The sequence below is a fragment of the Dasypus novemcinctus genome, chromosome 26 (assembly GCF_030445035.2).
Source record: "Dasypus novemcinctus isolate mDasNov1 chromosome 26, mDasNov1.1.hap2, whole genome shotgun sequence".
Taxonomy (NCBI): Eukaryota; Metazoa; Chordata; class Mammalia; order Cingulata; family Dasypodidae; genus Dasypus; species Dasypus novemcinctus.
The window spans coordinates 12,164,571-12,192,221 of NC_080698.1; the positions used below are offsets into that span (position 1 = coordinate 12,164,571).

General features: G+C 44.6%; 1 protein-coding gene across 15 annotated transcripts in view; it reads left to right on the top strand.

The window, feature by feature from the left end:
• DOCK3 (dedicator of cytokinesis 3) overlaps positions 1-27,651 on the top strand; it is a 657,203-nt gene that overhangs the window by 596,390 nt on the left and 33,162 nt on the right. For 8 of the 15 annotated variants that reach the window (XM_058288315.2, XM_058288314.1, XM_058288308.2 and 5 more), the window contains exons 33-39: positions 2,007-2,092; positions 4,760-4,786; positions 4,914-5,009; positions 15,927-15,987; positions 16,516-16,609; positions 18,917-19,065; positions 24,646-24,732. In XM_058288315.2, coding sequence (XP_058144298.1) covers positions 2,007-2,092; positions 4,760-4,786; positions 4,914-5,009; positions 15,927-15,987; positions 16,516-16,609; positions 18,917-19,065; positions 24,646-24,732 — 600 coding nt within the window. The remainder of the gene's footprint in view (positions 1-2,006; positions 2,093-4,759; positions 4,787-4,913; positions 5,010-15,926; positions 15,988-16,515; positions 16,610-18,916; positions 19,066-24,645; positions 24,733-27,651) is intronic. The other 7 variants (XM_058288309.2, XM_058288316.2, XM_058288317.2 and 4 more) reach the window with 1 other exon arrangement.

The following is a 27,651-nucleotide window of genomic DNA, read 5'->3' on the forward strand; positions in this document are numbered from 1 at the left end:
AACCACCTGGTGAGCTTATTAAAACACAAATTATTGGGCCCCACCCCACCTCCAGATTTTTTATTTAGCATACTGGGAAATTCTGAGAATTTGCATTTCTAACAAGGTCTCTGGTGAGGCTGATGCTGCTGAACCAAGGATCTAATTTGAGAACCCTCCATATTCTTGCTATACCCCTGTTTGTACTGTTGTACTCTCTCTGCTGCTCCAAGTCCGCCTTCCCACCCCCACCTTTCTCTGTTCTGGGATGCACAATTTACGTGCACCGGCATCTGTGAAGAGATGGCCCTTGTTGTAATCACGCGCTTCTTTCTTTCGGAGGCTCGTGGCCAACTGGATGACCCAGTGTGGCAGGACGAACTCTGAACTGGGAGTGAGCATTTTGGCTTCTAGGTCCAACCTGTCCTTGATTTCACATGACTCTGGGAAATCCTTGATAATTCCTCTTTTCTACACAGAGAAAGTGGAAGAGCACTGATCTCTAAGGACTCCTGGTGTCAGACTTTGCGTTTCCTCTGAAATGTACGTTCAAACAGCAACTCATTAGATCAGACAGTAAATGCACTGTTGTCCCATCCTGGCCCTGTAGCAGAGCACTGTAAATAGGGCCATATTTATTCATTTATTCTCATATTCTTCTCATGGAACTTCAGCAATCCCAATTGCCTTTGATGAATTTCCTGATTCATTATTCTTTGCTTTATTTCCTTACCTTAGGATTCTCTGGCTATATAAAGAGTGAGGAAATGCTTTTGTTGTAGCTTATTAAATGCAGCAATTCCAACTTCTGTTTTTATTTTATTTTTTTTATTTCTCCCCCTTCCCCCCCCCCCACATCTGCTCTCTGTGTCTATTCGCTGTGTGTTCTTCTGTGACCACTTCTATCCTTATCAGCGGCACTGGGAATGTGTTTCTTTTTGTTGTGTCAGCTCTCCGTGTGTGTGGTGCCTTTCTTGGGCAGGCTGCACTTTCTTTTGCGCTGGGCGGCTCTCCTTACGGGGTGCACTCCTCGCGCATGGGGCTCCCCTACATGGGGGACACCCCTGCGTGGCAGGGCACTCCTTGCACGCATCAGCACTGCACATGGGCTAACTCCACACGGGTCAGGGAGGCCCGGGGTTTGAACCGCGGACCTCCCATGTGGTAGGTGGACACCCTAACCACTGGGCCAAGTCCGCTTCCCCCAACTTCTGTTTACATCTCTATCAGTAGTACCATAATAACATCTACATTTTAAAAGCTAATAAGTTAAAAATTACTTATCTCACATAACTTACAACTAATTTCTTACCACAGAGAATCCAGTGAGGCCTATAAGAAAAGTGGTTGAGCACAGTTGACACCCTTGTAGGTCTGTGGGATAGGGACGAATGCAATATTATTCCTCAAGATTGAGGAATCCAGTAACAAATACAAGGGCCTCAGTGACGGTGCATTGGCAGGGACAGCAGCCCCAAGCTGTGGAACCTGTGCTTCTGAAAGAGAATCTCTGAAGGAAACATTGAAATCTCACTCAACCCAGACTAATGCCAGACATTAGAGTAAAATCAGCCCCCAACAAGCTTCCTGGCAGGAGGGTAAATTTCTAATGAATTTGTATTTTGTACATAAAATCCTTGTGAATGAATATTTTAAGGGAAAAAAATACGTGACAAAATCCTCTGTTACATCTAAAATCCATTTCTCTCCAAGGAATCCTTGCCTTTTGCCTTATTGTAGGAGGAAGGTATCTGAAACTCAGAGGCCCCATCTCTTATTTAACCCACTAGGGGTAGGATGCCTTCCTGATTAGAGATGGCAGGGTAATTTCTTAGTGTTATAGATGAGATCCTCTATTCCTTGAGATTTATTTGGAATAAGAACAAAGTCAAGAAGCACACCAAGCTGCAGGAAATTCTCCTGCCTTGTGGAGCAACTCCCCACCATCCTCACCCTTCACAGAGGCTGAATTTCCCATTCTTTGTCTGTGGTCACCTTGAACTTACGAAGTCTCTGCTTCCCTTTAGGTGGAAGCTGAGCTGATTGACAAGCTGGACAGCATGGTGTCAGAAGGGAGAGGTGACGAGAGCTACAGGGAGCTTTTCGGCCTGCTGTAAGCTGTTCCAGCCCTGGACACCCCGTGCTGGGTAGGAGGGAGGGCCAGTGATAGGGTATGGGTGGAACCTGTGCCAGGCAGTCTTCAGAGGTGGGTATCAGAGAGAGACAGATTGCTCCTGCCAACAGCAGTTCCCACGTTATGTTAACAAAAAAAGTGGTATTTTGACAGCAAAGCTCTCAGGGATCTCCACAGATGGCTAAAGAAGTAGAGACAAGTAATAATTCTGAACAGCTAGATTTGCTGACAGGAAAAGGACCATCATGTGTCTTCATAGCTTGCACTGCATCCAGTTGGACAAGTAACTCACAGAGAGTCAACCAGTTTGGGGATCAACACTGGCGAATCTCGGGGAAAAAATTAAATTATTATATTCTGAAAGAGAAGCTCCTGTTTGGCTTGCTCTGTAAGACAGCACATTGAGCTTGAAAAATTAGCAAAACGATGTTTAAACAAATCACACCCTCTCTCTAGGCCACTTTCCTTGTTAGTACTGAATGGTGTCAAGAATTCTCACAAATCCACCATTCTGTGGATTCTGTCTGATTTGATGGGGCCACGGGACTTGTCACAGGGCTATATCCAAAGGACAAACTCAGAGCAGCCACTGTCCTCTCAGGTTGATAGTGATATTGGTATTTTAAGGCTTAAAGACATTAAGGAGTTCCCTCCCATCTTTCCTTATTTCCAGCTTTGAGATTTTCTTTGTTTAAATGCCATCTTGAAGACAATGTATTTTTCCAGTAATAATATTCTACATTTGCTTAGAACTTGAATGTATGTTTTGTATCTTTATTTGAGCCTCACAAAACTTCTGTGAAGTAGGCAAGGCAGAGCTCATTTCCACTTTAGAATTGATGAACCTGAGCTCAGAGGAGTTGACATGAATGCCCTTATTGACCCAGTAAGAGGAGGCTCTAGGAACATCATCCAGTTACTCCAGTTTAAAGAGGGAATCTTTCTTCTACACTGTGCCCACTTTGTTCCTCAATGAGTCTCACAATAAAATATGAATTTATTTTAAATTTAAATAATTACAGTGTTTTGTGAATGAATCATCCTTTAGTACTTCTCTTTTAGCTTGGCATGTTACTAACTCGAAATAAGGTAAAGAAATTTCTTCCTTTAGCCACTAACAAATGACTACAAAAGAAAAAGCATAAAAATAACTTAGAATTTCTAATTATATGAATACTATTTCATGAACTCTTAAAATCATTCTGAAAGCTGAGACCCACTGATAAGGTGGAGTATCATTTTCCAATTTGTGTTTTGAAGAAGATGTTTATAGGACTGCTGGGGAAAAAAATGGATCATGGGCAAATTAAGTTAGAAAGACTTAAGGAAAATTAAATATACCTCTTTATTGTAGGATTTCTCAAAGCCTTTAATGTGCAATAGAGTGTGAAAACTCTCCAAAAGGAGAGTTTTGTTTATTGTACAGTCCTATGGTTTTTGTGGTTTGTTTTTTTTTAATTTTTGTTCTCATAGTCCATCATTTATACTAGAGTTCACTGTATTGTACAATCCCATCTTTTTTTTTTTTATTCTAGTAGCCTATCGTTTATTCTTGGGTTTATTGTTTTGTATGGTCCTATGTCTTTTGGATTTTTAAAAAATATTCCATGTTTATACTAGGACTCACTGTGTTATATAGTCTTGTGTTTGTTGTTGTTGTTTTAATTTTTATCCTAGTAGTTCGCCGTTTATTTTAGGGTTGACTGTTTTTGTTATATAGTCCTATGTTTCCCATACTTATTTGTTCATAGAACACCTCCCTGTCCTCTAGGACGCCATAGTGCTGCTAGACATAGTTTGGAAAGTACTGGTGCTGTGGACTTATCTACACAGTTCAGAGGCCAGGGTCAATGGTTCTGCTTCTCTCTCTAGTGATATGGGTCACATGGAAAAGCCTCACTTTCCTAGAAGCTCCAGCCCAGGCAGGATGTTTTTTGTGAAGAGACAATCATCATCATAGCAGCAGCATTAACAGCAGCCAGGCTGAGGGTGGGAGTCCCCAGTGCTAGGCCACTAGTTGGGCCTCCCACTCTAGGTGGCTCTCATCACCCTATGGAGCGGCTCAAAGGACACTGTGGAAAGGAGTTGTTTGGCGTGAGACCTAGATCTGAACCCATCACTGGAGCAAACAGAAGAGATCTGTAGGAAAGCAGAGGAGCTCAGAAGCCAGGCTCCTCTGAGGCAAGCCCAAGACTGTCCTAAAGTGCCAGGAGAATATGGCTGGCTAGTTAAAAAAAGGACTTGGACATTTAGCTCTTGGGGCTGGCACATTTTGCATGGGAGCATCCCCTGGTGGTGGGGATGGCCAGATGCAGCTCCTGGACTCTACTCTCTTCCTGCCTCTTGCACTGTGCCCCCAGACTGGTAGGAATAACTTTCCTCATTTTCATAAAGAGATTGGTTTGTATGTTTCCAGAGGTGATTCTGAACAGTGATAGAGACAGTCAGTCAATTGGAAAAGCTACTGACTCAGCTACTCCTTCAGAATAGGCCTCATAGTGTGTGCCTACGAGGGCTGGAGCTTTGAAACTTCTCCCCCAGCTCAGTGGCATCCTTAGAACTCACACGGGGCAATGGAACATGTGTTCATTTGTTGATAACCAGTTCAGTAACTTCCTTGTCTTTACTTTCTGCTGCATGGAGTAGAACCCAGCTCTTTGGGCCCTACCCCAGGTAAGATTGCAGTGTGGTGAGTCTGCTGTCTCCAGATCCATCACAGCCCCCATGGCTCTGGGTTCTCATTCATGTGCCTAGGGAAGATTCATGAATTGTTTTTGCTTCCCCACCACTTCACCAATAGCCTGCTGGAGAAGGTTGAACAGGAAACATGGCGGGAGACCGGCATTTCATTTGTGACCTCAGTGACCCGCCTTATGGAACGACTCCTTGACTACAGGTATCTTCTCAGGCACCTATTCAACCTCTTCTCTGTTCAGGATACTCTTCTCAGCAAGGTCATCTCCTGGCCTTAAATCTGAAACGACATGCTCTTCAGTTTAGTGCAGTCCCCAACGTTAGACATCTGCTAATGGCTGAGGAAGGAGAGGGAAGAGCCTTCCAGGGGTGGGTGAAGGCTGCCAGGGATATACCAAGCTATAGGCATAGGTACCCAGGGACATGCAGCTATCTGGCTTTCCATTCAGAGGTCAAGGCTCAGGGGAACATGTACAACATGAGGGAGTAAGATAGGAGACATTGCCAGTCTTTACTGCAAAGCTTCCTCAGAACCATAAGGTGGCTGGGCAGGGAGATTCACACTGGAGAAGTGTGATCTCCAGGAGGACTTTCAATTGGCTTTTTCACATCTCCATTCTTTGCTTAAAATCTTTTCATTTCCATATCCTGGTCCTGACAATGATTAGAGGAAGCAGCTTATGTGCTCAGATTTCTATGCTACAGTCAGTCTGAGAGTTTATGTGGAATTAGGATGTTTTCATGAAAGCCTGTCTTGTCAATCAGATCATGGGTTTTGCATTAGTCCAAAAGTGACAATGAAACTGCAGCCTTAATTACTCTCAGCAGGGTTCATGTGGTGGCCTAGGGTGCTTTGGGGAGCCTGGAAGAAGGTAAGGAGGAATGGGAAGAAGGAGGAATGATAAAGAGATGAAACCCAACCCCAAACAGTATTTGTCTCCTCTGTGCTACAAAATGTTCAGACATCAAGGTTGAGCACTCTTAACCCGTGGGTCAGGAGATGAGGGAGTTTAGGCTGACTCCAGGTTCTTTTGAAGGTACTGCTAAGCTAAGACTTCTGCTGCGCAGAAGACTCAGGTATTCAGTGCACTGGCCCGGATATGGAAATGAAATTCCTAAGAATGTGCTTGCATCTTCAGCATCCCTTCTTCCAGTAGCAAAATTGTGCATGTGCAAACTTTTTAACCCATTTTCCTAGGCCCTATGAGGTGACAGGTGGCCTTCTAGGGGCCTTTTAGAACAGGGGATTTGTTTGTTCACACTATGTCCCCAGCTTCTTCTGTACCTGTAGTCAGACAGGGAAGGGAGGTAGGTGAAACGCTGAACTTCCCCTCACTACAACTTTTACTGAAGGTTATTAGCCCCATTTTCTGTTGCCTACCAGAAAGAGCAGAAATTTATTTCTTAGGTTCCAAGCCCTCATTGTAACTGCTTGGGTTTTTGTTTGTTTTTTTTATTTTTTATTTTTTTGAAGAGTTACCAGGGATTGAACCCAGGACCTCATACATGGGAAACAGGAGCTCAATCACTAACCTGCACCGGCCCCTTGCTTGTTTTTTGTTTTTTTTGTTTTAAAGATTTGTTTTATTTTACCTCTGTTTTTGCACTCGCTGTCTGCTCTCTCTATTTGCTGTGTGCTCTTTGTGTCTGCTCAACTTCTTTTTGGGAGGTACCAGGACCCAAACCCAGGACCTCCCATGTGGGAGGGAGATGCCCAATCTCTTGAGCCACATCCGCTCCTGGCTTATTGTGTCTCCTCATTTTGTCTCCTTAGTGCATCATCTCATTGCACCATCTTGTTGCATCAGCTTGCCATGCCAGCCCATCACATCAGCTTATTTGTCTTGCTCATCTTCTTTAGGAGGCACTGGGAACCAAACCTGGGACCTCTTCTGTGGTAGGCAGGCACCCTACTGTTTGAGCCACATCCATTTCCCTACTCCCTGCTTGTTTGATTATTGTACCTCGATGTTCCACAAGCAGCTTAAACTCAGGACCAAAATCAGTTTTTCTTTCTCTTGCATTTCTTGTCTCAGTGATGGCACCTACTAAACAAAATCCAAATTCCTTCACGTAATATTAAAGGCCCTTTATGAACTTGCCTTTGCCCACCTCTCCAGCCCCATCTCTTGCCAGCATCCAATACCAGCACACTGCACCCCAGCCTCAGAGTGTTGTTCCTTGTCACCATGAGAGGAAGCACCATGATGTTGATGATGGCTCCATGGAAAAGCTAGCGTGTGCTTTGTGCTTCACTTACATTGTTTCTGATTCCATAAGCAGCCCTGCAGGGTTATCCTTTTTTTTTTAAATTTATTGAACTATATCACTCACACATAAACACACATAAACAATAAGTGTATGGTAATAGTTGTGAACTTAGAAAACAAACATACATAGCATCATACAGGACTCTCATAACTAACCCTACCACCAATACCTTGCAGTGTTGTTAAACATTTTAAACTAATGATTAAAGAGCATTGTCAAAATATTACTACTAACCATGAGTATTTTCCCCCAACCCACCCTATTATTATTATCTTTATATCATTTATATATGAACATACATAAGCAATAAGTGTATAGTAAAATTGTGAACTTACAAAGCAAACATGCGTAACATTATACAGGGGTCCCATACATCAACCCTCCACCAACACCTTGCATTGTCATGAGACATTTCTTACAGATTATGAAAGAATATTGTCAAAATCTTATTACTAATTATAGTCCTTATATTTAGTATATTTTTCCCCAACCCACCCTATTATTATTTTTTAAATATATTTTTATGATAGAAGTTGTAAACTTATGAAACAATCATGCGCATGTGCAGAATTCCCAAACAATACCCATCTATCAACACATCAACACACCACACTGTGCTGGAACATTTGTTACAGATAAAATGATATCATCTGATTGTTACCACATCCATAGTGTACATTTGGCACACATTCTCCATACTGCCCCATTATCAACAGTACATCTTGGGCTTAGATGCAAGCATATTATATTATTACTGCTAACCATAGTCCATAGATCACTCCAGCTGTACTTTTCCCATGCTTCTACACATTCCCACCACCCTGCAGTAATGACGTACTTTTGCTCTAGCTCACAGAGGACACTCTTGCATCTGTACCATCAACCACAATTCTTTTCCATCTCTTGGTTTACTGTGCTATTCAGTTCCTAGATTATTCTCTAGCATTGTGTCAGTTGGCATTTACATACCTAGATTACCCTTTTCAGCCACATTCCCGTTTATAAACTAGCTGTTACTCACTATTTGTTATCATCCACTCTATACCTTTCTATACTTTTACATTAAAGCTAATTAAAACTTCTATATACATTAAACATCAGTAGTCCATCTCAGTCCTCCTCTTATCTCCTTTAAGAATCCACCATTGGGAAGCGGACTTGGCCCAGTGGATAGGGTGGCTGTCTACCACATGGGAGGTCCTCAGTTCAAACCCCAGGCCTCCTTGACCCGTGTGGAGCTGGCCCACATGCAGTGCCACGCAGGGGTACCCCCCGCATAGGGGAGTCCCACATGCAAGGAGTGCGCCCCGTAAGGAGAGCTGCCCAGCGCGAAAGAAAGTGCAGCCTGCCCAGGAATGGCACTGCACACATGGAGAGCTGATGCAGCAAGATGATGCAACAAAAAAAAGAAACGCAGATTCCCATGCTGCTGACAACAACAGAAGCAGATAAAAAGAAGAATACCCAGCAAATTGACACAGAACAGACAACTGGCGGGGGGAGGGAGAAATAAATAAAAAAAATAAATATTAAAAAAAAAAAGAATTCACCACTTACCACCAGGGCTTGAAGATATTTTCCTACAATTTCTTCTAGAAGCTTTGTGGTTCTTTTATATTTAGGTTTTTGATCCATTTTGATTTAATTTTTTGATAAGGTGTGAGATACAGGTCCTCTTTCCTTCTTTTGGCTATGGATATCGAGTTCTTTCAGCACCATTTGTTGAATGGACTGTTCTGCCTGATCTGTTTGGGTTTGACAGGCTAATCAAAAATCAGTGACCATACATGTGAGGGTCTGTTTCTGAACCATAAATTTGGTTCCACTGGTCTGTGTGTCTATACACACAATACATGTGTACTGTGTACATGTGTACTGTGACAGTACCATGCTGTTTTACTAGCTAGGTAATATAATTTAAAGTCTGGAGGTAGGGACTTGCTTTTCCTTTTTAAGATGTTTCTGCCTATTCAGGAACCCTTACCCTTTCAAATAAATTTGATAATCATGTCTTCAATTTTTTTTTTAATGCTGATAGAATTTTTATTAGGATTGCATTGAATCTGTATATCAACTTGCGTAGAAATGATGTCTTTATGATGTTTAGTCTTCCATTCCATGAGCATGGAATGTTCTTCCAGTTATTTAAGCCTTTTTTTTTCTTTCTTTTAAATTTGGGATGCAGTTTTCTGAATACAAGTGCTTTACATCTTTGGTTAAGTTTATTCCCATTTGAGTTTTATCTGTCATATTTTATTTTTCCCACTCTTTTGATACTTTTAGTTACTTTTATTGATATAATCTTCATTTCTAGACTCTATTCCAGGCCCCTCTCTCCTGTCTTTTCTTTTCAGGCTCTAACACACCCGTTAGCATTTCCTGAAAATCTGGTCTCTTGGTTAGAAATTCTCTCAGTTTCTGCTTCTCTGTGAATATTCTAATCTTGAAAGACAGTCTTGCTGGATATAAGATTCTTGGCTGGAAGGTTTTCTCTTGTAGTATCTTAAGTATGTCATACCATTGTCTTCTTGCCTCCATGGTTTCTGGTGAGAAATCAGCACTTAATCTTATTGGGTATCGCTTATATGTTATGCATTGCATTTCTCTTGCTATTCTCAGAATTTTCTCTTGGTCTTTGGCATTTGTATGTGTCTCCGAGTTGGTCTATTTAGATTTTTTCGGATGGGAGTATGTTGTGCTTCTAGGACATGGATATCTATGTCCCTCAATAGGGTTGGGAAATTTTCTACCATTATTTCTTCAGATATTCCTTCTGCCCCTTTTCCCTTCTCATCTCCTTTTGGGACACCCGTGACATGTATATTTGCATGTCTTTTGCTGTCTTTAAGTTCCCTGAGACCTTGTTCAATTTTTTCCATTCTTTTCTTCATCTGTTCTTTTGTATGTTCACTTTCAGAGGCCATTTCTTCAAGCTCAACAACCCTTTCTTCTTCCTTCTCAAATCTGCTATTATATGATTCCAATGTTTTTTTAATTTCATTTATTGTGCCTTTAATTCCCATAAGATCTGCTGTTTTTCTGTGTATGCTTTCAAATTCTTCTTTGTGCTTATCCAGTGTCTTCTTAATATCCTTAATCTCTTTAGCCATCTCATTAAATTTATTAAGGAGATTTGTTTGAACATCTATATTAGTTGTCTCAACTCCTTTATTTCATTTGGAGGCTTATCTTTTTCCTTTAACTGAGCCATATCTTCCTGTTTCTTGGTATGAATTGTAATTTTTTGTTGGTGTCTTGGCATCTGGCTTACCAGATGTATTTTTTCTGGGTGCCGTTTTTCTCTTTAGTTTAGGTCTTCCTACCCTTTCTCCCTTGCTGGTTGTGCAGTAGGAGCCAAGGATGTAGTTGGTGCTATAAGCTGTGGAGGCTCAAGCTGCTCTCATTACCCCAGGAACCAATGAAGCTTCTTCCAACTTTCTCGTTTGCCAGGGGTAGGACATAGTCACAGCTGTATGGAATAATCCAAGTCATGCAGGCCTAGACTGTAGTTGCCCAGAGAGACTGATGAGGCTTCGTGCCCTTTTCTCCCCTGCCTGGGGCAGGGGTGGAATTGCAGGTATGGGCAGAAATCTATGCAGTGTGGGTCCAAGATGACTAGTTGCCCTGGTAGACTTCCAGTTATTCAGTCTGTTCCAGCCAAAGGTACCTGCAGTTACCTGGATAGGCTGGTACAGGGCCTGCCAGCCTCTTCCCTGCCAGAAGTGGGGCTGAAGCCTACGCTAGGGCTACAGGCCAATCTGGGTGAAAGAAACCGGTTCCTACTGTCACTGTGATTTTCAATCCTGGCTTCCTCTCAGGCTGGGGTATGGAGTCAAAATGGTGGCTACCAGCCTCTTTCTGACTTGGATGGATTCACACCCTGACTGTTCCTGGAGTTATACCTTAGCCAGCTGAATCTACTAATCAGGAGCCAAAATCAGTGGCCAACCATCTCCTTCTCCCTTGTTTTTGGGAAATGGAGCTTCCATTCCAGCCACAGAATACCTTCTGGGGCAACTTGTGCTAACAAAGTAGGACAATCACTGGTCTCCATGGCTTGGTTGGTAATTTCCTGGAGAGGCTGGTGCAGGTCCCCCCAGCTTCCTCCCTGCTGGAGGGGGGACTGGCACCTAGGCTAGAGCTGCAGTCTGACCTGGATGGAAAGAAGCCAGTCCCTTCCAGTAATTGATTTTCAGTCTGCCCTGCTTCCCCTCGTGCCAGGCACAGAGTTAAGATGATAAGATGGCAGCTCCTGACCTCTTTCTGACTTGTACAGGCTCAAACTTTAGCTGTTCTCAGGATTATACTGAATTTACTCATCAGTAGCTGAAGTTGGTGCCCAACCATCTCTTTGCACCCCCATTTTGGGGAAGTGGAGCTTTAAATTCCACCTGCAGAATAGCTCCTGAGGTGACTTGTGCCTCCAGTGGAGGATGAGCAGCAGCCTCTGTGGCATGGAGTGCTCTACTTATGATCATCTCTGCAGGTGGGCAGTCTCCTCCTTCCATTCCTTCAAGGATGTGGCAGCATGTTCTTCTGATCTCCTAGAGCCCCCAAACAGGTGCTTCAGCTAGCTCCTAATAGCTTTGGGTGTTTACTAACTGCCCTGTAGCAGGAGCTGACTCTAGGAGTTCCATACTCTGCCACCATCTTGCTGGTTGTACCTATCCTACTTTTTAGCAATGAGAAAACACAAGTAGAAAGTACCTTTGCTAGAATTTGGACACAGGTTTCTGACTCAAGAGCCATACCCTGTCTCCTGAGCAACACTGTCACTACTCAGATACTTCCCTTAGGCTTCTCTACATATTGTGTCCTCTCCTAAGAGTGGCCTTCCAACCCACCCCTGTCAGGGACACTTTCCCTGAGCTTACCTAGCTCTCTTTCAGAGCATGAGTCACCTTGGATGATCATTTATCACTCACCTGTCTCACCTGACAGAAGAGAGTTAGGTCTTTGAGGACAGGGACCTGTTTATCATCTCCCTGGTCCCCTACATTTGGTGTCAGTTTTAGTCTGTCATAAACCTCAGGTACTCAGAGGACCTGGGAATGTCTTCAACTATTGTGTTAATCCCAGACAGTGTGTCAGATATAAAAACGCTTGTTGGGAGCAACTGTGTTTCCCAAGTTAGGAAGCAGAGTCCTGGAAGTGTCTTCTGAATATCCTGGAGTAGACAGGGACAGCTAAGGATGTCAAGCCCTCAGAGCTCCAAGTGGAGTCTCCACATGGAAGAAGCTACTGGGGGTATGGAGTCTTCTTTCCAAGGCCTCTCTAGTCACACCGAGGCCTTCCCAGCCACTAGCCTGGGCCATACCTGCATGCATGGGCTGAATGCTTCAGAAGCCTCTTTAAGGAGAGTCTTCTCTGCCCATCCTCCATAGAAAGTACAAAAGGGGAGAACAATGGCTGTGCCCAAGTCAGAGACTTTAAAAAGCACCCTCTCTGTCGAGTAGCAAAACAGAACTGATGCAAAGATTTTTCAGAGAAAAGAATTTGTTGTTAGTGCATGGGAGAGGCAGTTGTGGAAAACATAGGTGTATAAGAATGCCCCTCCCATCACAGTACTGGGGCCACTGCTTTTCTGTTTACTTGACTGGGCTGTGAAGTTCTGGCTATGGCCAAACAGGAGACAATGCTTGGTAAACATTTTAGATGCTTTCTTAAAAATACAGAACTACTAAATACTAAAGTGGCTAGGTAAGCTCTTGCTGCCCTCCTTGGGGCTAGCTTATTGGAGAGATAGATGCCTCCTGTCACCCTGTGAGTTGCTTGGAATGGGTTGGCCATCCTTTCCTTAGGTTTGCTCCTCTTGAAAAGTCATGGCAGTTTCCTGGCCTGGGTAGCATTAAAGGACAGGTTCTGAAGAGTCAGGCTCAGGACCTTCGTATCTGGCTACCAAGGAACCAAAGGTTACCAAATGTCTTGTGGGATGAATGTACCACTAGGGAAACCCCAGAAAGGAGAGCCATGGTTCCAAACCCCACAGAGCTGCCAACTCTGATAATAGGCCTCCATAGGAAGGACACTTGGCTTTCCAGAATGCCATGAGTGGTGTGGATTTTTAGTATCCTTTTCTTTCAAACAAATCACCTCAGACCCTCACTCTGTGGGCTGGTGTACAGCTGGGAAAGTTAGGAGAGCTAAGTTTGTCAAATGACCTCCAGAAGCTCAGTAACTTGGTCTAGGGCTCTTGACTTCCAGCTGTACTATTGTAGAAAAAGAGAGAGGTTCAATTATTTGCATGTAGAAAGCCCAGGACTCAGGAATGATTTTGAGAAGGGAAAAATGATTTATTGATGGCCAGCTAGACTCGGGAGCTTTCTGTTTCAAACCCAAGCCCCAAACAAGATTTTTGAGTTCCTTTTATACAGAGGAAGGGCCAAATCGTTCTTTCAGTGCTCAATAGGCTTGAATTAGCATATATCTTTTACATCCTAGGTAAGCTTTTAGCATGGACGTCATAGATTCTAGATAAGCTTTTAGCACATTTGGTTTGCATTTTCCCTGAATATTTAAAGTTTATAGAGTTTGTATTGCTAAACTGTTTCTCCGCTGCCATGGTCACCAAGGGCAGGGCTGCAGCCTCTTGCTGTCCCACACCCACAGGTCAGGACACACAGCTTAGGTTATCTACGAAGAGACAGACAGCCTCCCACCCCTAGCCCACATCAGTAACACGCCTCACTCAGACCTGTGCCTGTCAGTGGAGCAAAGTCAAAGACACTCTCCATCCTGAACCCTGTGGGTGGTAAGTCTCCTTCTGCAGCCTTTTCCCAGAGCTGCTTATGGACAGCTGCACAAGGAATAGGATCTTCTCCAGGCCCCCTCTCTGCCTTGAGAAAGATGCATTCTCAGTGTTCCTGTTGTCCTGTGTTTCACAGGCCAGCCCTGACTCCTTCCATACCCAGACCCCACGCAACACAAATGCAGTTCAATCCTGGGTAAAGCTGCCCCTGAATCAGAAAGAATCTCTGAACCCTCTACTTCTGGCAATAGAAGGCTCTAAAGACTAGTGCACAGGAAGGAGACCACAGCAAGAAATGCCACATAGGGGTTGAGCATGTATTGGCCATGCTGTGACTGGTGTGGCCACAGATTCCTAAACCTAGGGCCCTGGAGTGGAGGGTGTTGGCTTCTGTTTCAGTTGTCTGAAAACTGCCAAAAATAGTATATCAGAGGGTTGGCTTTTATCATGGGGATTGTAAAAAAGACATGTTCTTTTCATACACAAAATACATTCTTTCCATCACAATATCTCAAAAAGGGCTTACATAATTTCAGTATAATATTAAGTACAAAGTCTCATCAAAATCAGTTATAGGTGTGGTCAGTCCTGGGGCAAAACTCCCCTCAGGCTAGTTAAGATCTTGCTGCCCTCCCTGGGGCCAGCTTATTGGAGACAGATACCTCCTGCCACCCTGTGAGTTGCTTGGAATGAGTTGGCCATCAGGTCCTTAGGCTTACATTTAAGGACAGATGAAACTGAGAACAAGTTATTTGCTTCTAATATACCATGGTGGGCAGTCATAGGATACACGGTCCCATTGACAAAGGGAGAAATTGGAAGGAAAAGAGGGATCATAGGTCCCAAACAGTCCCAAAGCCCAGCAAGACATACTCTAGATTTCAAGGTCTGAGAGTCATCAGTGGAACCTGGGTTTCTTGTCCTTAGGGCCTAACTAAGCGGCAGCCCCACCCTTTCCAAGGGCTTGCCCATCAGCCACGTTCTCAGCTCCACCCTCATCCAGCTTCTGGGTGGTGGCAGAACTCTAGGCTCTACCCTCTAAGAACACTGGAATGGCAGCCAGACTCTCCCCAATCCCAGGGAGTGTGCTCCATCCTCTCTGAAGACTAGGGCTGCAACATTCTCCCTGAATAACAGGGTGGAAAGCCCACCCTCTACAAGTGCTAGGGCAAAATCACCCTTTTCCACACACATAGTGGGTCCATTCTCTTGGTCTGAGAAGATGTCTTCAGTACAGGCCTCAGCTTCCATGGCTTTGCATTTAAGTGATTTTTCCTTCAATCTGTCCATTTTTTTGTCCCTTTCAATCCAGGCTAGCAGGGGTACCATGGGAATTTATTCAGTTATAAGCTTATAGTTCTAAGACCATGGAAGTATCCCAATCAAGGCATCAACAGGCGATGCTTTCTCTTTGAAGACTGGCATATGGAGGAATCTGCTGGTCTCTCCCTTTTCTTGCAGATTGTGTTGCTTCAGCTTGTGGCTTCCTCCCTCCTGGGTTCCATTGATTTCAGCTCTTTGCTCTCATGGCTTTCCTTCTCTGCGCCTGTGGCCTTTTCTCTGTCTCTTTCTCCATATTCATCCTGTGCTTAAAGGACTCCAGTAAGGGGACTAAGGCCCACTGAAGTAATCTAATCCAAAGGCTCCCCGTATAATAGGTTCACACCCACAGGAGTGGATTAGTCCTAAGGGCGTGATTTTCTGGGATCCACAAAGCTTCAGACTATCACAGCTTCTATTCCTCACTGTCCCAGATGAAACCTGCCCTTTAAATTAAGGAGCCTTCAGCCTTCTACTTTATTGATATCCCCTTCTGTACCAAGGGCATTGGTAGTTGCCACTTACTGTGCTAAGGTAGCATCTGACTCAGAGATCAGGGTTCAACTGAACAGCTGAACAGGCATCTCTGAGCCCCAGGAGTAGGTCCAAAGACCAAAGGGAGCTCAAGGTACAGTACTCATCTTTGGAAGCAGCTCCTGTTGGTGGACATCCTAATCTGGAATTTGGTTATACTTATACCTGGTTTTGCTGCAGCTTTGTGTATCATCCCAGCAATACTCCTTCATGCCGTGGGATGTTCATATGTACTCTCCCTTCCAGGGACTGCATGAAAGGAGAGGAAACAGAGAACAAGAAAATCGGCTGTACCGTTAACCTAATGGTGAGAGGACACAGGCTTTATCTCCCAAATGCCCAGTGGAACGGTTTTTATCCTGCACTGTGATTGACTTGGCCTTTCTACTATTTATAGCTATAACTGCATAAGGGTTTGAGCCAAGACATTTGCTCTGTTCCTGATATCTTGAAGGTCTATACCTCATCAGACACATTCTCAGAAAAGGAATGAAATGAGCTGCTTTTCTGGCAAAGCTCTAGCATGACCTCATGGCAAGGTCTCACCAACCTTGACATGTCCTAATTTCCTGGTTGCCCTGATCTCTGGTCTCCTCTGCCCTAATGCTCTTCCTCTTTCCCACCACTCATGGCTCCCATAGACCTGCCAGTGGTACCACCCCCAGCCAGGGGTAGCTGGTCCCTTTTCTTTTTGGAGCTGTCTGCTTCTAGGGCCTGCTCTTCCCCTCTTCCCCAGTATACCCAGTCTTTGACAGCTCCCTGTGGTTCTGGTATGACATCCACAGATTGCAGGCAGCCTTCCTCATATTTATGTGTATTTCCCTCTCTTTTATAGAACTTTTACAAATCTGAGATTAACAAAGAAGAAATGTATATCCGCTACATCCATAAGCTTTGTGACATGCATTTGCAGGCTGAAAACTACACAGGTGAGTACGTAGGGGAGAACCCTGCCTACCTGTGAGGACAGCCTAGAGGGATGTGCACAGTGGGCAAAGGCTCTGTACTGGTGCTGCCAGAGCGCAGCGGAGTGCTGAGGCCCTTGCTGTCCTTTGCCTCATTCATTTCCCTCAGCTCCTTTGTGTCACATAATAGAAAACAGGTGGAGCTTCCACTCTTGCCCTCGAGTCATGTCCTCTACTGCCTGAGGCTATTCCTTTCTCCTTCTCAACCATTCTACCCCTCTGAAGTCTCAAGGATGGCCTCCAAATTCTGGTACACCTGTACTGGAGCATCCTTAGTCCACCGTCACTCCTCATGAACAGAGCCTTTCTTAGGACCTTCAAAGGTGAAGCTAAGAGAGATTATAATAGGAGCATACAACACAGTCCCACTTCTGGAACTCCCTAGCCAACCTGCCTTGCCATCTAGGCTTTTCCCCTGCAACTGCACAGCAGCCCTACATGAGCTCCCAGTGGAGAATGTGGAGTGTTCATCTGGCTTTTTGACAGGACAGGTGGGGTCACTTGCACTGAATCTTCAATTTAATTCCTTATTAAGGCCTTTTCCTAAGTAGAACAAATTTAAAGCATTTCAAAACACCTATTGCACTGTTTACTGAGAGCCACTGTATGTCAGAAGGATTTGTGCATGCATATGTGTCCTGCCTGATAGCCTTGTGCCATAGCTCCCCCAAAATGGCCACCTTCTCCACTGTGGCTTCCAGCCCCTACATCTTAGCCCTTGGGCTGTAAGACTTGAATTTGAGTGATAGACTGGAAATTAAAGCTACCCTTGTCCTCAAACATTGATGAACTTGTAGAAACAGAGAATCCTCCTCCTTGTCTCCAGATGTTAGAGTGTGTTCGGCATAGATGTAGCTCTTTCTGACAGCACAGCTTTGCAAGAATTAAATTTGAAATAACTAGTCTGAATCTCACATTGTCTGCATCTACTTTTACCCATGGTCCCAGCAATCATCTTAGAGGGCAATGAGAAAGAAAGAATTTGATAAATTTCATGTATCAAGAGAGGTACTTGCTAAACTCCTGGAGGGCTGGACCATCACTTAGAGGCTGCATCAGGGATTTGGACAGTGAGAGGATCTGAGCCTCATCTCTGGTGGCCCTGAGAATGACACTTGAAAAGAATACAGACAGGGGGAAAACGGCTTTACATGGTTTCCTGTGCTCCAAAGGGAGGCTCTGAGTGGTGCAGGGGCTTGTTCCCCAGTTCAGGTGAGGAGGTATATGCATCCCTGGGCAGGAGGGTCCAACAGTGAGGGCACAGATAGAGAGGCAGGGATGGGAAGCCCAAAAAGTGACCACAAGTAAGTGGACCTAACTAAAACTGAAAGTGAGTCACAAAATAATTAGAAGTGAGTTTCTTCATAGTCATGGAGAGCAGGTTTGAGTAAGGCCTTGAGAGCCAGGCAAAAACTAGACCTACTTATTTGTGAGTAAGAGATGCCCACTAAAAATGAGCAAATAGAACAGGAAAGAGCAGATTGTGAAATGTGGGCCCTGGCAGTGGCTGTAATTCAATGTGACTCATCCCTTGGAATTTAGGGAGCCACCATATTCACGTGCTGCTGTTTTACATAACCATCTCTGGTTGTTCCACACATAGTGTTGAGCCTCTTTTCTGGGTCCAACATCAACTTAGGTTCCTCCAGCAAGGGAGTCTTCCTCTTAGCCTATCACACTCACCACCATTCATACCCCTTCTTTTTAGTGTCTTTTAGAAAGGGTAGAGTTGAGTGGAAAGGGTAATTCCCAGAAAGTGGAGCTGGAGGCACTGGGGTTGGCTTAGGGAAGCCTGGAAATTAGGGCATGGCTTAGGGGTCAGTGCTCACCCCTAAGAACCAGCTCTGAAGGTTGGAAAGAATCTCAGGTAACAAGCAAAAACGACCCAAGAGTTCTCTCTGGTGTATCAATGTCTCCCAAGGCAAGGCAGCAACCCGTGCACCCTGTAGAATTGGCTTCCCCCTACAGGACCAGGGATTTGAGGAAGATTGTGCAGACTCTGGGATAATTGGACCTTTATTTGGAGTCCAGAATAGGTGACCACACTTCAGGAGGAAGATCTCTATCAGGATCTTAGCCCCTTCATGCTATAGACAAGAATTATTGGCTGACTCTCTGTGGGTCTCCCTCCCTTGCCTTTGGTATCCAGTGTCCCTGACCTGTGCTGCACATGACTTGCCCTGGCATGCTGCTCAGCACTGTCCCCTGGCACTAAACTGCACTTGAGGCCCTAATGGGAAGCCCCGGCCTCCACATTGCCTGTCCCCACAGAGGCTGCATTCACCCTGCTCCTCTATTGTGAGCTGCTGCAGTGGGAGGACCGGCCACTGCGGGAATTCCTCCACTACCCATCCCAGACTGAGTGGCAGCGGAAAGAAGGACTGTGCCGGAAGATCATCCATTACTTCAACAAAGGCAAGGTAGGTATCTTCGGGCAAACCTTTCAGCCGTTTGACTTCTGCCATGATGCGTGGCATCTTGACACTTTAGGGATGGCAACAGCTGCAAAGGGTAGTATGTGGGGCAGTGAGTGGTAGGCACCATATGTATGTGCCTCAGATTGAGAGGCAGCACAGTTTTCTCTTGGGGAAAAAAATAATAGCTTAATTCTGTGGCTTGAAACCAATTCCAGATCAGGGAGTATGAGAGACAATCTGCTATAGAAAATATGAGCTGTCAAAATCAATGGATTTTAGCCAAACAGAGGCCTCTCCTGTCCCTTTATTGGTACCTGTTCTTATCTCAGATTTCCCTTTCTCTCAGCAAAGCCTGGGCTTCTCTTACTAGGAGTATTCTCCATCAAACTCACTTCTGTGGGATTGGCAGGTGTTCTTCACATTGTTTTGGGTTTCACTGGGGTTCTCCAGCTATCCTGCTCCCATGTCTGGAAGAGTTCCTTATGGGGCCCTCTCACCATGTACAGTTGGATATGTCCTCTGTTCTGGAAGGACTGAGTCTTGTGTAAATTGGTGAAGCTGTTCTCTCATTACTCCCCTTTGAACACTTTTTAAAAAGCTGAAATAGGATCATTTTGGGAACTGTAGTGACTGAACTGCTGATTAAAATGAACGGAAATTGGCCTTTTAAAATGAGATTTTTTTCATCATAGAAAGAAAGATTTAAACTTTAATGGCTTTTGCCCATAAATCAGAAAACATTCTTTTATGTAACATAGAAGACTTCTGTTTTGTCAAAAATATTTACTTGGAAAACATATTCACCCATGCAGAGGCTGCACTGGTAAGCAAGAACCTTTAAAAATTCAAAGGAAACTTAGCCCAGTAGAGAGGCCCATGCTCAGCCCCGAGCCAGCCATATGTGACTTATCCACAAACAGGCCCAAAGTCTCCTCCCCTTGCTGGTCCAGGCCCTCGCTTAAGGCCTCTTCCCAGCACACTGTTAGGACTGTCTTCCTGGCTCCCAGCTCATCCTGGAGCTACCACTTACCCACATGCCCAGCAGGCCCTCCCAGCTCAGAGGAAATGGCATTGGCATGGTGCTTTTGGTGTATTAGGTCTCCTCTTTTCTTTCCTTGGGCACAGAGTATAGAGTGGAGAGTATCCTAATGTGATTGAGCCTACCAGTGGAACTGTGGATTTTAATGGCCCCCCTCTTCATCCCATTCTATAGTAGTGCTTAGAAAAGCACATTTAAACTGTGATAGTTTCTGTCTAATGGACTGGGGCGGCAGGCTTGGGGGGAGCACAGATCCTGCCTGACTAATAATAAATGGGCAGGAAGAAGAAAAGGAGTGCAGGCTCCACAGGCCACCTTCTCAGGAATCTCCTCACTCCTTCCAGCAACCCTTCCTTTGCTGTAAATTGATAAGGAGTAGATTTTGTGCTCCCTTTCATGAACTCATCCTTAAAGGGACATTTACCAAATATACTCTCTTGGGCTTATAAAGAAGGTCCAACATCCCCATTCCTATGCCTGAACACCCAGTGGAACCAGTGGGTAAGATTAATCAGTTCTTCTTTAATAGATTTGGGTATTTTTAATGACTCCAGAAAAGCAAAAGCCAGCTGCTATAGGAAAAGTAATCCTGTAGGGCAGGGGTGCATGGCACCAGAAGAAAAACTGTCTTGGCAGCAGCAGGAGGTCAACAAAGTAGAATACTAGAAACAAAGACCAGCCAAGTTCTTTATACTACTATACTGAGGGTTTGCCTTGGCTCACATTCCTTTGAAGGAATGGTAAGTCTGTTGCTTCTAACATGTTCCAAGTGTACAGAGATCCCAGGTCTTTGTCTTCCTTTGCAGTTTGATTAGAGCAATCCCTAAGTCAGTGTAACTTCTGTGCACCCTTGTGGGCTTGTAACAAGGATGTATAAAAGCATACATCTGCCAGAGCTGGTAGGAATGATGAGATTTCAGATAGCCAGTAAGGAGTTTTAGAATAGGCTTTGCCATCTGCCTAAAGGAAAGACTCTAATGGAAAAGATACAGATTGGAATGGATTGTACCTACAACATATTCTCTACTTATGTGTAGAGGCAGCCCTCAAAGCCTCTAGCCCTTCCAATATTCCAGCACAACCCCTCAAGGCTGGCAGTGTCTTAAATTTTTGGTCCTGGCTCACTCAAAAGATTATTGGAAAGATGCTGGAAGCAGCAGGGATATAAATTAGGGCAGAGATATCAGCATGACACATGAGTATTGGTCCCAATGGGGGAAAAGGCCTGCTTTACTGGGAGTTCCTATTGGTAGGCAGAGCACCTTTAGCCCCACTTGGGGCCCTCATCACCTAAATGAACAGGTCTGCATGTAGTGGTCTTGGCTGACCGACCAGAAGTCTACAGAGAGCTCAGCAGCTTAGCCAGCCCTCCAGAGAGCAACCTGCAAGTGGACCCTTTTCCAGGTCCTCAGCTGAAACCTGCTCAAATAGTTGGAGTCAGAGAGAGACTGACATGCCCCCTTTAATAAAGGCTGGCAATATAGGGGCACAAGAGGTTTTCCTTCTCTCTGAGGCAGAGGCAGGGAGTTCAAGGTCTATTTAAAATTCTTTTTTTTTTTTTAATTATTTATTTATTTTTAAAAATTACATTCAAAAAATATGAAGTCCCATTCAACCCCACCGCCCCTGCCCCCCACTCCCCCCACAGCAACACTCTCTCCCATCATCGTGACACATCCATTGCACCTGGTAAGTACATCTCTGAGCATCACTGCACCCCATAGTCAATGGTCCACATCATAGCCCACACTCTCCCACGTTCCATCCAGTGGGCCCTGGGGGGATCTACAATGTCCCATAATTGTCCGTGAAGCACCACCCAGGACAGCTCCACGTCCCGAAAACGCCTCCCCATCTCATCTCTTCCTCCCATTCCCCAAACCCAGCAGCCACCATGGCCACCCTTCCCACACCCATTCCACATTTTCTCTGTGGACATTGGATTGGTTGTGTCCATTGCACATCTATGTCGAGTGGGGGCTTAGATTCCACATGGATACTGGATGCACTCCTCCTGCTTTCAGTTGTAGACACTCTAGGCTCCATGGTGTGGTGGTTGACCTTCTTCAACTCGATGTTAGCTGAGTGGGGTAAGTCCAATAAATCAAAGTGTAGGAGTTGAAGTCTGTTGAGGCTCTGGGCCTGGGTGTCATATTATCAGTCCAGAGATTCAAATCCCCTAAATATATCTAAAACCCCAGCACCAACTACAATTCCAATAAAGTAGCATGCAAGTCTTGTGAAAAGAGATCCCCTCTGAGTCCAATTCCATCACGCAGAAACACCAGCTCCAAAGAAGGGCCATCTGCCATGGCAGTGAACCCCATCTGCCATGACCATAGAACCCGTGGGTCTCTTTATTCCTCAAAAGAACCAATATCTGGGGTTGTATCTACTTTATCTGTCTCTTAGACTCTGCTCAGGTGTGCATAAGGGCATTCCTTCTGACAACCTCCAGACTCTTTTTTAGAGACTCATAGCCTTATATTCTCATTTCTCCTTTCCATTTCCCCCTTATATTAGGTCAAACAGCATTTTGAAGTCATGTTATTATATGTAGACAGGGATATTCTGCTGATCCGTATTGAACCTTTAATTCAAGGTCATTTTCTAGTTGCATCTTCAGCTGATATGTGGTAGTGATCCCTCGGTGCCAGGGAGGCTCATCCCCAGGTGTCATGTCCCACGCTGGGGGGAATGCACTGCATCTACATGCTGAGTTTGGCTGTGAGAGTGGCCACATTTGAGTAACATGAAGGCTGTCAGGAGGAAACTCCCAGGCACAGTGCTACTCTAGGCCTTATTCTTATTGCAGGTGTATAGGCTCAAAAGCATAACCATTAGTATCAGGAGCCCATTGTTGAGCCTTCCTTCCTTCCTGGTTCTTGCCGTTACACCTGGGGGACTGCCGCTGCTCCCCCAGGGTCCACGACAGTGACCCCCCGGCCAGGGGCCCAGTACCCCCCAGCTGTTGTTTTTAATTGTTTCCACTATGAGTATATCTAGACATTACTATATACCCTGGACATATGCCCTATATAACTCCCTGTCAACCATATATATCCTGTCAATAACATCCTATATCAGTATTCCTCCGCTGCCATTGTTGAACCACTCTGTGATCCAAAACTTCCTGTAAAGTGAATCCCAACATAAAGTCAGCTTCACAAGAGTCTTAGATCACCGAAATTCATATATACAATATACAGTACTTCCCCAGATTCACCATAAAACCTTTTCCCTTCCACAGCGATAATCTTTTAACTTATTCATATCATATTTCCTGAAACTGATGTACAGATTCCGAGACAATATCTTTCAAACAAGATGACATCTGTGCTTTGGTTTATTTCAGTCTTTTAATTGGTCCTGTAGTTTCAATTCATATGGCATTAATTTCTTCAAAGGATAGAAAAAATATGCTCATTTTCAGAAACACAGTCTCAAATGAAATTGTCCTCCCAGATGCTAATTTAAACTATATTTTAAAAAATATAATCATCTTTTAAAGATTCATACTGAATATTTATGGATGAGATTATTATGTCTGAGATTTGCTTCCAAAACTAAGTGGGTGGGGTGGAGTAAGAATGATAAAAGATAGGCCATTGAATTGGCCATTGTTGAGGCTGGGTTTTAGGTTCCTAGGGGTTCATTCTTTTCTATTTTTCTGTATGTTCGAAATTTCCTATAATTAAAATTTAATTAGTATTTAAAAGCTGGGATGAAGAGCCTGGAGAATATTTTAAGTTGATTCCAAATCTAACCAAGACAGAAGGCACTATATTAACAGAAGGAGAAAATGGACAATATTGCCCTTTAATGAAGGCCACTGCCCCCTTCCTCGAGCACTTCTTAGCTGGGCCTGTCACCATTAACAGGAGCCACACCACAGAAGCAGCCTGGGATATGACTAGGCAAAGATCACCCAAAGCATAGTTTAAGGGTTGAATCTTCCCACAGAGGAAATTGTCAGTTTCCTTGAGTAGCAACTTCTTGCTTGGTTAGAAACCAAACAGGCTGGTTTCTGAGCTTAGATGGTCTCAACTTAAAAGTCAACATTCTCTTCATTAACTCATTAAATAAATTGTTATTAAGTACCTTGTACGTGTCTGGCACTGGTGTAGGCTCTAAGGATAAAGTAAAGAAAATAAACTGAGTCTCATCATCCTGCACTTTGTCTAGTTGGGACTAAGACAACAAATAGGTAAGTAATTTTTTAAAAAGATAAATTCAGAGTAATTGTAACAGATAACGAAAACGGAGGTGCCTGTCTTTGTTAGAGCAGTCAGAGAAAGCCTCTTGGAGGTGGAGGTTTTTGAGCAGAGACCTGAAAGATGTGCCTTGAGCTAGAAGTCCACTGTACTTCTAGCTCTGTACGTATCATGCTCCACAAATTGGTTTTGAGCATATGTTCTTTGTAAGGTATGAGTTGGAGCTGGTAGGAAACCTTCTGTTGTGTCCTCTGATGTGTTTGATGTGGACTGAGCCATTCAATTGAAGACGCCTGAGGTGCTGATGCCTTGTTCCTGTTTCTGATGCAGAGCTGGGAATTTGGGATCCCACTGTGCAGGGAGCTGGCGTGTCAGTATGAGAGCCTCTACGATTATCAGAGCCTCAGCTGGATCCGGGTGAGCCTTGTCCTTTCTCTCATCCCAGTCCTGCCATGAAGTGCTATGCCTTTCCTGGTATCACATTCTGAGTGAGCATTCACTATGGCCTACCCTTTGATTTAGTGCTATGGACAGCACAGAAAAAGCAGAAGTCAAGATTCCTGCCTGGAGATACTTGTGATCTGGCTCGGGAACTAAAACACACTACACCTGACAGATATGTATGGTCCAGACCCCAAGAGCCACTGGTGCTCAAGGATGATAGAATCCAGCATAGGCAGGGTAGGGTGGGGGTTTCAGGGAAGAGGTGGCAGCTCAGCTTTATGAAGAAACTTCCTAAAATGGCTTTGTTCAGAGATGCTTCACCTAAAAAAATATGTAAGAGCTTTCTCCACTTTGGCTCTTGATGACTTTTAAGCACCTTGTCCATGCTCCCTTCTTTGAAGCAAAATACTCAAAAATTTATCCAAATGCCCCATAGACTTTGGAGGGCTCCACCAAATTGTTGCTGGTGTTGCTAGGTGAATTATAACCACTGTTGAGTTTGTGGGCAAAGAGAAGTCAATAGCAGCTTACTCTCCCCCTGCACCCTCATCTATGTTGCTAACTCTTTTCCATTCCCTGATCCAAGATCTGGATTTGAGCCTTGGTTGATGGGCATGATCCTTTAGGAGTAGATTCTTGACTAGTCTTTGAAGCCTTGTAAACTCTCCTGATTCAATACTTTAGTTAGAGCCACCTTCTCAATCAAAGTTTCAATGAGTTTTCCTGAAACTGAAGCCAGGTCAGCCAACCCTGAAAAACTTACCAACCTTGGTTATGTCAAATAGCATGGATATTCGTTAACTCCCACCTCCCCATGGCTCCCTCATCTGTTCACTCGTTTTCGCTTATTATTTGCACTCATTTTCTGCTCGTTGTCTACTCATTGCTTTTGCTTGTTGTCTGTTTTGTGTTTTTTTCCTTTAGGAGGCATCTGAAACTGAACCCAGGACCTCCCATGTGGTGGGTGGTACTTAACTGCTTGAGCCACATCCACTTCTTCCTCATTTTTTGTTAGTTTTTGCTTGTATTCTGCTCATTGCATACATTGTTTTTGCTCATCTGTTCGTTTATGCTCAATGTCTGCTTGATGTTTGTTTGTTGTCTTTAGGAGGCACTGGAAACCGAACCCAGGATTTCCCATGTGGGAGGTGGGCACTCAACTACCTGAGCCACATCTGCTAATTGCTCATTTTTGTTGTAGTTTTTGCTTCTTGTTTGCACATTGTTTTTCTGTTTTGTTTTGTTTTTTGCTCATTGTCCATTGTTTTTGCTCATCTGCTCATATTTTTGCTTCTTGTCTGCTTGTTTTTGCTTGATGTCTCTTTTGTTCGTTGTCTCTTTTTTTTAAATTTCTCTCCCCTTCTCTCCCCTTCTCTCCCCTTCCCCGCCACGCCCCCCCCCCAAGTTGTCTGCTCTCTGTGTCCATTCACTGTGTGTTCTTCTGTGTCTACTTATATTCTTTTCAGTGGCACCTAGAATCCGTGTCTCTTTTTGTTGCGTCACCTTGCTGTGTCAGCTCTCCGTGTGTGCAGCACCACTTCCTGGGCAGGTTGCACTTTTTTTGCGCTGGGCAGCTCTCCTTACGAGGTGCCCTACTTGCACATGGGGCTCCCCTATGCGGGGTCACCCCAGCGTGGCACAGCACTCCTTGTATGCATCAGCACTGCACATGGGCCAGCTCACCACACAGGTCAGGAAGCCCTGGGTTTGAACCCTGGGTAGGCAGATGGCCTATCTGTTGGGCCAAATTCTCTTCCCATTTTTGTCTTCTTTAGGAGGCACTGGGAACCAAACCCAGGATCTCCCATGTGGGAGGCAGGCGCTCAATTGCTTGAACCACATCCACTTCCTGCTCGTTTTGGTTGTTTTTTTTTTTCTCATTGTTCATAGTCTGCTTGTTGCCTGCTCATTGTTTTTGTTTGTTGTCTGTTCATTGTTTTTTTGCTCATTGTCTGCTTGTTTTTGCTCGATATCTGCTCATTGTTTGTCTTCTTTAGGAGGCGCCAGGAACCACATGGAATCTCTCATGTGAGAGGTGGGCACTCAACTGCTTCAGCCACATCCATTTCCCTAGTTAACTTTTTTTTTAAAGATTAATTTATTTATTTCTCTCCCCTTCCCCCGCCCCCCCGGTCATCTGTTCTCTGTGTCTATCTGCTGCGTCGTCATCTTTGTCCGCTTCTGTTGTTGTCAGCGGCACAGGAAACTGTGTTTCTTTTTGTTGTGTCAGCTCTCCGTGTGGACGGTGCCATTCTTAGGCAGGCTGCACTTTCTTTCATGCTGGGCAGCTCTCCTTACAGGATGCACTCCTTGCGCGTGGGGCTCCCCTACACGAGGGGCAACCCTGCGTGGCATGGCACTCCTTGTGTGCATCTGCACTGCGCGTGGGCCAGCTCCACATGGGTCAAGGAGGCCCAGGGTTTGAACCACAGACTTCCCATGTGGTAGACAGACGCCCTATCCACTGGGCCAAGTCTGCTTCCCCCTAGTTAACTTTAAAGTTCAAAATCTCCTATACTGGGATCATTACCAGTGATGCTAGCTCTTGTGTCTTTAATCAGATGATAAATGAGCAGGAGCAGATGCAGTTGCATCGATGCAAAATGGAGCTGAGAATAGTCATTAGCTAGCTCCAAGAAACACTAGCCAGGGGTCAACTTGTATAGTGAGTATCAGTCACAACCAGGAATCCTAGGGCAGAAAAAGTCCACGTGTTCCACAAGTTTGGGAAGCCTAGGTCCTCAAGGAACTGAGTTCACCAACTGGGAAAGACATCAGGAAAAGCTGCAGGGCTGCAGCAGGCCAGTCTGTCCCTATCCCACCATGAGATGGTGACTGATAAGGAGGATTTCCTCTCCCATGTTGTAGCTCCCTTGCAAGAGGCTGGTCATG